This window comes from Tetrao urogallus (genome assembly GCF_951394365.1).
Source record: "Tetrao urogallus genome assembly, chromosome: 1".
Classification (NCBI taxonomy): domain Eukaryota; kingdom Metazoa; phylum Chordata; class Aves; order Galliformes; family Phasianidae; genus Tetrao; species Tetrao urogallus.
The window spans coordinates 148938738-148951946 of record NC_136813.1 but is presented as its reverse complement, the minus strand read 5'-3'; the positions used below and the strand labels follow the sequence as shown (position 1 = coordinate 148951946).

The 13209-nt window shown below is 37.9% G+C and overlaps 1 protein-coding gene across 1 annotated transcript in view; it reads left to right on the top strand.

The window, feature by feature from the left end:
• VEZT (vezatin, adherens junctions transmembrane protein) overlaps positions 1 to 13209 on the top strand; it is a gene marked incomplete at both ends in the record, with an annotated part of 39608 nt that overhangs the window by 5531 nt on the left and 20868 nt on the right. The window contains 3 exons of the mRNA XM_079545215.1: positions 3027 to 3161; positions 9484 to 9573; positions 11163 to 11338. Coding sequence (XP_079401341.1) covers positions 3027 to 3161; positions 9484 to 9573; positions 11163 to 11338 — 401 coding nt within the window. The remainder of the gene's footprint in view (positions 1 to 3026; positions 3162 to 9483; positions 9574 to 11162; positions 11339 to 13209) is intronic.

Genomic DNA, 13209 nt, shown 5'->3' with positions numbered 1-13209 from the left:
TTCCTTTAAGTTGGTTGGTGCTTGCTTGAATCCCTTGTAAGGACAAGCTATCAACAGTGTGGCCTTTCTGCAGTGACCCAGAAGGAGAAGTAATTTTACCTTATTTCCACAACAGAGAGCTGTTAATATCACCAACATCTCTAGCATTATTTGGTTAGCTGAATGGATTCTGTCTAGCCTTGCCCCTGCAAGGAAGAAAGCAGAACATAGAAGATATGCCCTAAGATAGTGGGCAAACTCCTTGGTATATGTATTTTGACAGCTGTCCGTATTTAGGTGAGTATCAATAAAGAGAAGAATAGTCTCGTGTCCTGCTTGTGGCCGATGTGATTGAGATGATTGTCGTCACTGAAGACAGCAAAAACATTTTTTTTGCTGTTTTGGATTTGCAGATTACTGAGGTGAAATAGTCTTTAAACTTCTTGGTTTGTTTTCATGCCAAAACACACTATTTGAGGTGCAGTCTCACTAGTTGTGTACAAGGGTACTGTCACTTCCTAGTCTTGTTGGCCTTACTATTTCTGATGCAGGCCATGATGCCATTGGCCTTCTTGGCCACCTGGCCACACTGCTGGCTCGCATTCAGCAGCTGTCAGCTAACACCCTCAGGCCCTTTTCTGCTGGGCACCCACACTGCTGTGGTTATGACCCACATGTAGCACTCAGCACCAAGCCTCATTGGATGCCGTGAGGCCAGACTGAACTCCATTCACTGTGACTGAGCCCAGCCATCAGCCAGATGAACTCACAGACTCACAGAACTGTACTGTCTGTCCAAACCAGGAGAATATTGTGGGCAGCAATATGAAACGTGTTACTAAAATTGAAGTATCCATAGTCTTTACCTCATCTAAGTGTGATAGAGGTAGATCAGGCTAGTCAGGCAGGACCTGTCCTTCATAAACCCATGCTGGCTTCACAACATTTGTTTGTCTTATCTATACTGAGTGATGGCACTCCAGATGACCTTCTCAATTACCTTTTCTGGTACCAAGGTCAGACCAATAGTAATTCCTGGAGTTTTGTCTACACCCACTTGTCTAAACTTGAAACGCTCTTGCTGATTCTGTCTGAAATATCCATGCTACCCTAAGAGCCTCCAGTGTGTGCGGGTTTGAGTTGTTCAGGTGTGCTGGCAGTGTGCCGCCTGCTTTGTGTGGAGACCATTTCCAGAAGACATGGTTATGCATGTCCATTCCATTTGAAGTTTTGTCCTGAAGTTACTGGGGTAATTTAACATTGCCTTAAGTAAAAGAAGTATTCTAGTCTATTATGTTTTCTTTTGCATTTTAATTAAGAAATTCTGGTGAAGAGGCATGTTGCACTTTTAGAGAAACATAGCTTCTTTCCTGCCAGTCTAGGATTGAATTGTTTAATTAGGGTTGTCTGCACTTGAAAAAGTACTTGATGGTGAAGAAAGGATCCTTGGAAAAATGACAGGAGGTGTCACACTAGAAAAATTCCCACAAGGAAGTGAGTCATTAACGTAGGGTAGTGCTTTGCAGCATCACTGTCATGGGTGAGGGGACTGCCTGCACCTGCACAGAGCTGTGAGCTGGTATGAATGTTTGAGTTTCAGGTTGAGTGGACTCTGAATCTGATGTGAGTAACTCAAGGGGAGTATGCAAAAGTGTGCATCTGCATGCTTTCAGTAGCTAAGACTGGTCCAAATAGCACTTTGGTGATGGGTTAGAAATAGCCCTGCCAGTAACAAGTTCATTTATTAAGCTAGAATTGATGATTGCTTCAGTTTTTCTGTACAGCAAGCAGTCATTTGAGGTTTGCTCATGTTGGTTCTTGGTCATGGTAGAGACTATTTTCACAGCTTGTTTCTGCAGACCTCCGCAATTGGTTGCCAGTTACAGTGGAACTTTTACTTCTTACTGTTCTTGTTGTCTCCATGATAGTAAGTTACAGTTCTTTAGATGTTTTCTGTTCTTCTTACGCAGTTCTTACCTGGTTGCAGATTACTGTGGGAAGTTGGTAAAGATTGAAAATGAATTTCTAAGCAATGGGACTGAAAGGTTTTCTTAAAACGAAATCTCTTTACATCGACTGTGTAGGACTGGAGTCAATGTAAATATACTCTTCATCAAATATGTAATAAATATTGCTGTATGCGTGAATGCTAGCAAATAACAGTAATTTAAATCTAGATATCCAGTTAGGGGTAAAAAGAGAATGCAAAAGTCTGTATAGGTAAATATTTAAAAATGTAAAAGTCCATTCAGTGGTGATCAGAATCTCATGCTTACTCTAAAAGATTTCCACAAGGATTTTTCTTCAAGTAGTGGTTTTGCCAGCAACCTCAAGATCTTGATTTGGGTTGTTGTCTTTTTGTTTGTTTGTTTTATTGTAATTTTTTTTAATAACTGTGACACTCAGTTGCCAGAAGTGCCAGTGTTCTCAGAGAGAGCAGAAGCCATTTTCTAGATATATTTTTTCTCATTTGTGTAAAAGGCTCCTTAGGTCCCTAATCTGTACTGAGTTTTCATTTACTGAAGTTTGAAACGTGCTCTAGCTTTCAAGTTTGCTTCAGTAGAAGTAACACAAAATGTATTGATTCAGTTTTTATGAACTTAAGAATACAGTGTCATCAAGTGCTCTGGAGACACACAAGAATATTTTAAAATATATTGCTAAGTGTTTAGTTCACGTATTGATTACGTGTATGTTTTAAGCTAAAGAAACATCGGGTAACCTGGAAAAATATTTCTTTGAAAGAAGTTGGTTGTATGTTTCTCATCACACTGTATATTGACTTTTGCAACCTTTTTCACTGCAGTCAAGATAAGACTTGAGGGAGACTGAAAACAAAGGTTTGACTTATTTGTTCTTGCTGTGACACTGTGGGTTTTTTCCTGTTACATGCCTCATTGCTGACTGCATTGTTTAACTGTGCTTCATCATGTTATAGTCATATTTTATGGTAAATAGGGAATATCTTTTGCTCTTGGTTTTTGGTTTTGGTTTTGGTTGGTTGGTATTCTCAAATTTTTCCTTTTATTTTCTTTTAACTCTTTCAGAATTCACCACTCTACGAGTATCTGCAGGATTTGGGACACACTGATTTTGAAGTATGTTCACCTGTGTCACAGAAGGCAAAGCAATGTGCAGTAGAGGAAGGCCAGAGAGAGAGGACTGTGCACACTGCCCAGAAAGTGAGTGTTCTCCTTTCTCTTAATATTTATCCTCCCAAAGAGAGCCACATTACTTCACAGATAGGCATAATTGGAGAGGATACAGATGGAATTCTTACTGTAATAATTAGAAAGAAAAGTTAGTAGTAACAGTTTTCATGTGTTGTCTGCAAATATGTTTAGGAATATCTGATCTGCCATTATATTTTGAGGTGTTCTTTGCTTTTATGTGAATTAGGGAAGAAAAATGCTTTGATAGTAAATTCTGTAAGAGTTGTAAATGACATTATTTACTGGATATTATTACTGTGGCTTGGATGATAATTCTATGAATAACACCTGCGATTTTCTGGAACAAAATGTTTATAAGTCCCAGCCCTTCTCAGTCATTCAGTTCCTAAATGTCACCTCTTATGTAACAAAATACTAAGAAAGAGGATTTCTGGGAAGTAGAAATACCAGAGCCAATCTGAAGGAGAAAGCAGAACAGTGCTTAGGTTCTGGCAATTTTATAGCAGTAACAGCTGACAAGGTCCATCGGCTAATAAGCTCAGACTTCTTATTTTTCTATTATTTTAAATAAGGGCTAATGAATTTGTATGATCATTTTTGTATTAAAAGTATTCTTGAGAATTAAGAGCTTGAAGAATACTGAAATACGGTAATGCTGTAAAATATAGCATTAATTTGGCCACTTAACACATACAATGGTCTACTCATTTCTTGTTTTCCTTATTAAAAATAAATGTGATTTTACTCTTATTGATAGTATGTAGGCCATGTGGTTCAGCTGATGATCTCTAGTGCGGGTGAGGAAATTTCAGTCTTGAGGCAACCAATGTACAACTCTCTTTGCTGGTCCTAAAAAAGCAAGTATATAGAAAATTCCATAGTCAGACAGTCTGTCTGACTATCCTCAAATCAGAGGTTCACAACCCTTTCCCTCTCTTTTGTAACCTCTGCTGCTTCCCTGCTCCACAATGTTCCACCTTTCTGATTAGCTGGCAGTGAACTAGGGAGCAGTGTGATACAAGTGGTCCTGAGCTCTCCAGAAGGTCTCCCTGCAGGATGTGGTGGATGGGGGGATCATATAGTGAATGAGGTGAGCTGATATTTCTCTTAGGCTTCTCTTTTTTTTTTTTTCCCAAATAGTTCTTAAGATGCTTCAAGGAATGAGTCGGGTAATAGTTGCAATTAGTTAGGCGTTATTTCGGCATAAAACTTTCAGTTTTGAATGTGTCCTTCCTGTTCCTCTTTCATGTCAGATCCAGGCATTTTTATTTCAAGGGCTTTTAATCTGTTCTGCTCTGTGTGGGGTCTTAGGTAGGTAGGCTTCAGAAGTATGTGAATTGATGTGGATATCACTGCTGTTTTTCTGATCTGGAGATGGTGCACATTGTTATGAAAAATAAAGTAATGCAACTATGGAAGTCAGTACAGCAGTATGATTCTATGTTCATGTATGTGTCTTCCACTGAATTTAATGCGAAACTGCTATAGGGTTAAGAACCTTAAAAGTGTAAGGATGTACTGATTTTAAAAGCCTCAAGGATTCTGTTGTTTGTTTTTTTTCCCTTTGTTCCCCTTCAAATATTTTACTGCTTTGGGAGGAAGTCCTCTGGTATTACGTCAGCTGTAGAAGTAATTCATCATGGCTTGCTGAGCTACTTGAAAGCACAGGGCGTTTGAAAATGGATTGCACATTTCTTACGAATACCAGGATGACATTCATACTGTCTCATCTCAGTCTAGACAAGGATGCATGTGGGGAAAAAAGGAAGAAACATTTGTGTAATTGGTAGTGATAAAATTTCGTAGGTTCTTCTAACTGTTGTTTCAGTAATTTGGGAACGTCTTTTGTAATCTAATGTCAGAAAGTCTGTTTTTGTGTCCCATTTTTGGCAGAATATTTCAAAAGGAGAGAGACAGCTTGCCACATGTTTGAAGAAGTGCACCGAAATAAGGAGGATCTGGGCCTTTGTTAAAACTTCTCTGTGATGTACAGGCAAATCATTTCAATTCCCATCCAATCATTTCCTCATTTTTAGATCGGACTGTTATCACTTCCCTTCTCTCACTGTTTGCTGATGTAGTCTCCTGACATTATAAAATATCCAGGAAGCAAGTGGTTTCCAATCTCTGAATATGTACCCCCTCCTAATGTGAAATGATTTTAGCTGAGTCTTTAGTATAGCATAAATAACATGAACACAGTAAGTGTTCCATGTCGAACAATGCTTAGTACATGGATATTATTTTCTTTCTATTGTGAAAAGCAAGTTTACAAATGGCTTCAACTTTAAAAGATACTTCAGAGTTAAATGTAGTACAGATCAAGTGCATAAAAAATTAGAGTTTTGGCTTTCTTGGTTACTATAGTCCATCTATCTTTCCTACGTTTTCTAACGGATCTGAAACACCATGGCATCTGAAACAATACTCTTTTCTTTAAAAGGTGGTTTACTTTTTAGGGGGAGCATCCAATTCTGCTTTATTTCTCCATCTTCATCCCATTCTGCTAAATACAGGATTTGTTCTGAGTAGAAAAGGAGATAAATAATGTTCCTGAAGAGAAAAGTAAAATATTTTTTTTCTAGGTTGTCAGCTGACTGATAGTGGAAAACTCGTATTAGAAAGGTTGCAGTGTTGCTATGTCTTTGAGTTGGGATTGTTTACTCCTCTTGTAAGGCAAGGGGGATCCCTGTTCAGGTACAATCTTGTGACATACAACAGTATTTTGGCAAGGTAAAGATCTAGTTTGGGATCTTAGTAAATTGAAAAAACAAATCTAAGAGATAAAGATATTCCTAGTGACTGACAATAACGTTGCTGTGTTTTGCTTTCCTACAAAGCAGAGCGTATCGTTCAGGCTTAGTGAGAGATAAAGGCATCAGCTGAATTTGAAGTGCACCTTAATTAGTTTTTTGGTTGGTTAGTTTTGTTTTGTTTCCTTAATCAGGTCGTGGTCTTAATGAACACTGAAATGAAAAGCTGTAAAGGTACTTCAAGAGTGCTCTGAGGGCTGAGGGAGTATAGAGAAGTGGTTTAGCATGGTAATTACAGTTGCAGTGCTTCTGGCTGTACCAATCTCAGGAGAAAGTTACAGCCAAAGTTCTGATCTCATGGTCACTTGATATTCAAAAGCACTGTTTAAAGGAAGCATTAGATTTGTTTTCTGAAATTAAGCCAGAATTATTTGTGTAATTCTGCTTGATCTTTAAGGAATATGCTTCTTTCACATACATTTTTCCTTTCTCATTCATTTTCCTAGACTGCTGTGCATATCTGAGTGTCTTGACTGATTTTACTCTCACCTCATCCTGACTCCTATGTGACAGTTATCACTAGAACAAGGCAGGTACTAGAGGCAGATATTTAGCATTCTGTTGAGGCCATCCACAGAAATTGGAAAGGAGGGACAGGTCCTTGCCTTTGCCTATGGCTTCCACCTACATAAGGCCAGCTTGGAGTAGCTGGAAGGTTTTACTGCTTAGTATTAACATCTTTCTGAGCTGCACAGAATTGGAAGGCGCCAATATTAATGATGGTGTTTTAGATACTGCTGATTTGCCATTTCAAGTTCACCCTGCATAGAAGAGAAATATTTCTAAGAATTTTATTTTAGGTTCAAAATGAGTGATCCTGAAATGTTTGATGTTCTATGCTAATTTTTTAATGTTAGACAGTGGATATCTTTAATTCTGCCAATTAAGCTTAGTAATAAACTTAATAATAATTACTTATTAAGCTTATTAAGAGAATTCATTTGGCTGACTTGCTTTCTGATGTTGTAAGAATGATGCTCCAGAAGCACTAGCAACATGACCTGACTTGTGTGTTGATGCAAGTTGTTTTACTTGTCAGTAACACTCCCAGTGGGAATGCAAACTGTGAGACACTGTTCCAGGGAACTGAATAATTGAATGTGTTACTGCACTCTACTGGGTCACAGCCCAAGACAGTGGGTTGTCTTGTTTTGTTTTCAAGCACTGACATGCCTGTTGAGCATTTATGCAAGCTCATATTTTTATTTTTAATCTAAAACATGGCGAGTAAACCAAACAGTTATGTAACACATCAGTCTGTTTTTTTTTCAGTAATTCTACAGTCTAGTTTAGTCAGCTGGTAGCAGTTTAAAACTGTCTTTGGTGTAGATTTAAATGCGTATGATAAAAACAGAAGGACTTCAGAAGGCCAAGCAGTGGAAAAGCTCCCAGAGACATCATTTTAAATGAACAGCTCCTTTTGCACTTTACTGTTCTAAGGCAAGTGCTTCAGAACAAAGTATTTGCCTGCTGCTCAGATGTAGAACAAAGTATTTACTCTTCAAATGTAGGGCAATGGCTTTATTTATTTCATCTCAATTTTCCACAAATTGTCATCAGATAATTTTGTTTTGTTTGCACCACTTCACAAGAAATTCTACCTTGGAACATCATCTACTGCTCCAGTTTGTGACACCCTTCTCCCCCTCAGACACATGGCAGTGCCCTTGAGTAGCCTTGAATTCTTTGCCCATACAGCAAAAGTGATTCTTGCTTTTACCAGCATTACTGATAGTGATGATAGAAAATAGTAGGAGAACAGGCCTTTTTATTTTTTGATAGTTTGACCATGTTGCACTTGAAATTACATTCTGTAACATGCTTGAAATCCCCATCTGCATTTATTCTGTAGGCTAAGTTGTGTGAATTGCAGGAGTAGCCCCTTTAACAAGGCTTGGTGATAGCTGTGTTCTGGGAAGAAGCATCATTACAAAAACCATATTGTCAGTTTGTCTATCTACTGGTCTATTAATTCTTTTTGACACAGGTCTGTAGTTCTAACTGTATACTGAAAAGTGCATGCAAGAAAAACTTGAGTTAGGTTACCTAAGTGGATGCAAAAGTGAGTTAATTCAAAAATTGTTCTGTGAATCATAAAAGCTGCAGAGGGACAATTTCTGGTGTTGTTCAAAGCCATTCTGCTCTGTATCAAAACTTCTGTCAGTGCCTTTCAGAGGTCTGTTAAATTGATTGGTGTGTCTGTTCTAGCTCCCATCACTGGCCTTATGTGAAAAAAAATCCCAGGCTGAGCACAGCTCAGTACTTTTGTTGTTTAATTTTATTCTTCCGTTTCCAGCCTTAGAGTTGGAAGCATGATGGAGAAGTTTGTGTTCCTCTTATCACACAGCTGCTTCAGGAGCATTTCTGTAGTTTGCATTGCAACAGGGCTGTACCTGGAATCCCAAAATCAGAGGCTCAGTGTCGGTTCCTCTGGGCAAGTGACCTTTCAGCTGTTTTTACACTTCTCTGTCTTAAAAAAGAGAGAGAGAGAAGAAAAGGAAGAAGCTGATTTAATGCAGATACCGTTTATAGACTAAGCTCTTATGATTTTTTTTATTGTTGATGTGAGGTTGTTGTTTTTTTGTTTGTTTGTTGTTTTTTAAATAGTATGGCACAAAATGTAGGTGCTTCAAAATTCAAATTTTGTTGCCCTACATTTCACTTGATTGTACTGTGTGTCAGCAGTTTGAAAATTAACATGTAGGGCCTCAGAATTCATGAAATAGTCATAGGTAAATACTTTGAAGAATATTTCCTGACAGCTCAGTCTGAGGAAAGTAGATGTAGAATGTCTGTCCAAAACTCTGCCTTTTTCATGAGAAGTCTGGAGAGGGAAGCAGAGTCATGCATCTATTTAATTATGATATCTTCATGTATTTTAGGAAGGTGTGCAAGTAAAATGCGTGGTGACAGAGAGCAGATTCCCCTAATTAGTGTTGCTCAAAGTTACATTTACAGCTCAGATGAAGCTGTGTATTTAGATTTCATGGGAGAGGCAACATGGGGAGAAAAGTAGCTGATAGCAAGTGCTGGTGTGACAGGGAGTTTGAGACAATTTCTGTTAAAATCATGCATCCCTGCTTCTATTCACTCATCTTTCAGTATCTTGTCCACCAAGGAGAAGTTCCTCTCCCAGTCTTCTACTTTTCTTCAGTTGCAATCAGCCATTTAACACTGCTGCTTTTTTTTATCCTGAAAAAGAGAGAAAATCTTTGTACTGAGTTGTTGCCAATCTGAGATAAAACAAATTCTAGCTGTATTTATTTTTAACAGTACAGCATAACAATTCATTACATTCAGTAGGTGGGGTGAATGAAGCTTTATTTCACAGTCTTGTGTACAGGCAAACTGAGCGGAAGCAGATGTTCCCATACTCTGAAGTTAGGCCAAATAGACTAAGGGAAACTTCCTTGCAGGTACATGTGTCTGATTTAACAAGAAAAGAAATAAAGAAATTGTCTGTCTGTTATTTCTTCCTTTTTTTTGTTTTTAATGGAAAGAATTTCTGTTCCTTTCAGCAAAGCATCCTGTCAAAACTAGTTGAGTTCTTCAGAAGTTGGTTTCCCTTTCCACAATATAAGAAAAACGATGACATACTGCACCGATTGGTAAGAGATTTTTTTTTTTTCCTTCTTTATAATTTCCTTTCCTAATCCACAGGTCTTCCCCTCCTTTGTACCTTCTCTTCCAAACACCATCTTTAGTTTCTGTTGGTTTTTTTTTTCCTTCTAGCAGTTTTACTTAATCTTTAGGCAATATTGTTTCAGGTTCTCAGAGGTAGGATGCATGGCAAATTGGGCACGCGCACAGTGAAAGAAAACTGCCAGCAGCCAGCTTGAATATATTCACAGTGTGGAAGAGACAGTCAGAAATTAAATAAATTCTTGAAAGCTGAAAGGAATTAATTCACATTAAAACTGCCCCAGTCAGTGGAAGACACTGCAAAAACACCGAGAAAGTCCCTAAGTTGCAATCAGTGACTTGCAGACACAGCTCAAGATGAAAGCCTGTAGAGCATCATTTAGTGCCGCTTCGCCCTCCTACAGCTTCTTAGCTCAGGCGTAGCAGTGTGCTTGGGCAGCTCCACCACTCTTGGTCCTGTCCTGGGCTATGTGTTCTGTTTCTGCTCTATTCTCCATAGTGCTTTTGCATTTGGGAAAAGCAAAGTAAACTAATGCGCCACCATGGAAATGTTGCGTTAGACTGTTATGGAATCTAACAGTTAGAAGTTTGTTTTTTCTACTGTGATACAAGAATGAATCACTATATGTAACTTGGGGGGGAAAAAAAATGTGAAGTTATATGAGAAGTTAGGAGTTTCCATTTCTAAGAGTTCATTCGATTGCTATCGCTTCTCCCTCATTTGAAGAGGCAAGATCTCTGCAACATCTTGTTACTGACTGTCCTTTTAATTCCCTTCCTCCTTGTTTCTCTTTGAATTAGAACTTTTGGCTTCACAGCTTTTCTAACCTTAATTTCTTGAGACAGAAATGCAACCGAAGAATATGGAAAACATGTTTCTGCTGCTGCCTGCTACTTTAGGGTAACAAAATGACACAGGATATTTTGGAGGATGGCAGTTTCCTCTTGAACACAGCCCTAAAACTGTGTTTTCCAGTAAATGTGGAGTGCAAGTAGTCTGGATTAATATCAATGTAAAGAATTTAACTAGCTAGTTTGTGAAAGCCTGGGTTTTCATAAATAATCTAATTTGGTCAGTGCAGACTAAAAAGCTTCTGTAATGTGAAATGTCAAACTTCTGTAAACTTCGGTTAACTTTTGCTCTCCTTTCCTTCCTGTAATCTAGCTAGATGCAGAAATGCCACACGTTCAGTTTTGGTGCTTATACAACATTCTCAATTGGAAGGGTTCTGTATTGATAGTTTGGTGCAATATTTTGGCATAATTGTGACGTGTTTCTAGATAGCACTACTGTCGAGATCTGATCACAAGTCAATGTGAAACACCCTGCTAGGCTGAAGTAATAGATAGAAAATTAGTTTTTAAATTTAAGCATGTTTAGAAAAGTGAGGTAGCCACTACTGGTATACCTGAAATATTTCTGAATCTTCAGGAAGAGTTAGCTGCCAGTGAAGTGTAGGGTGTCTGGATGTTTTCCTTGTTATCATAACTTAATTTTAAGAGTTTACATGTTCTTTACTAACACTTGTTTTTTCTTCTGCTTATTTGTGGTAAGGATGTTGGATTTCGATTTGACACACTCCGTACCATCCTGCAACAGGAAGTTCTGCTGCAGGAGGATGTGGAACTGATTGAGTTCCTTGACCCGAGTATCCTGTCTGCAGGGCAGTGTAAGCAACAGGAAAATGGACAGCTTCCAACACTACGCTCCCTAGCAACTCCTAATATTTGGTATTGTACAAAGAATATCTGTTACAGTGTTCGCTCTTAAACAACAACAAACAAATATTGTATGTTCTTTACATAAAATGCAGCAATATAGTAACTTCTTTTTTCTCAGATCTTTGAGTCTTTGGTCCACTACTACTCACATATATGGATAAACATGTTTTTGCCTCAGGCATTTTATTGAAAGAGCAGTTTTAATCTGAGATAGATACATAAGCATAAGTCAGTACTTATAAACCCTAACAGATGCCATGAATAAGAACTTAACATTGATGAATTAATGAATTCCGAAAGCCATATGGGGGTGATTCTGATAAATTAGGCATAGTTGTGTGGACTGAATTGGAAAGTGTCTTTTTCACTCTGGCCTTTGTAAAGTATGTTAATTGTAAGGGTGAGCAATTTTTGTGGGTTTAGAATACTAGAAGGACAGACAAAAGAGCATTTAAATGCAATGCACTGAAATTAAAAAAGGTCGGTGAAATTCATCCTGGAATACTGAAGGAGCTAGCTGCAACACTGTCTAAACAAATACCACCCGTGTTTGAAAAATAGTAGGAATGCTGGATGGTCTGACTGACTGACTGAGAAATGGGCAAGCATCAGTAGATAAGAGCATCTTGTAGCACAGGCCAATGTATATTCTCTTACATATGTTAGGATAGTAAGTGGAATGATTCTAAGTTCTCAGCCAGTTAGAAAAGGAAGAAAAATGTTAATGATATATTATGTCATAATTGGTATTCTTTCTCAAACAAGAACGTTCAAACCACCATTTCTGCAGTGTTTTGTTCCTGGTCCTAACACTATTCATGGTTTCTTAAACTGTTCAAATGACAAAGAATACTGACAAAATTTGGAAATATTGCTTACTTTACTTACGACACCACTTTTTAAGTGTTTTGGTAGATAGGAGTTCAAAAGTATTTTGACAAATTGCAGAAATATCTTGAAATCAGTAGAATAGTCAATAAAGGCAAAAGCATAATACTTCCGTTGGGAATGAAAAATCAAATTAACAGCACAAAGCTGAACAGTTGGGTAGACAGTACTACTTCAGAGAAGGATCTTCATGTTGTTGCATAAACTGAAAAAGTCAGTAAGTGGAAAAATCTTATCTCACAATCCTTGTTATATACAACACACAGGGAATTTAACTTTTTCTCCCTGGTTCCCTGTGTATCGACTCTGAGTTTTGATGCCATTTTTTGTGAGGTACAGGTAATTAGAAAAAGTACAGAACAAGAAAAATAGTGAGTATAGAAAATGCATTCTTTTGAAAACAGTTGAGGTAGTAAAGATTGTTTGTCCAGCATGGAGAAAACTTAGGTGGGATGAAACAGTCTTATGGGTAGTAGAAGGTAGTAAGGAAGCGATGTCAACGTGCGCAGAAAAGCAAAAGATTCGAAGAAAAATAATTTGATTCATTTCCAAAATATTTAGGCTGAATTTGGGGGAAATCTTTGGAACTCTGAGGATACTTAGCAGTAGGGATAACTACATGGGTGCATTTGGCATCGTCTTTATCTTCCTGGGGCTGTCAGTGATGATTTAGATAACCAGAAACTGAAAATCAAGAAGCTGGTCTCTTTGACCCCTTCCAGTCCTTCATTTTGGAGATTTTTGGGGCAGATTTTTTTTTTTCAAATATGCTAATGAAGTTACAGACTGTGCGTCCCTTCTTTAAAGTTATTTGTGTTCCTGTAATATTTTAACTGTACTTTTGCTGAAACCTGTCACTAGAGCGAAAGAGTTAAAGAGTTAGCTTTTGTAAAGCTAATTGAAAAATGACTACAGAACTGTCCAGCAACTAGAAAATCCAGCACCATGTTTGATTTTAGGGGGGAGAAAAATGATATTTTTATTTCAAAAAC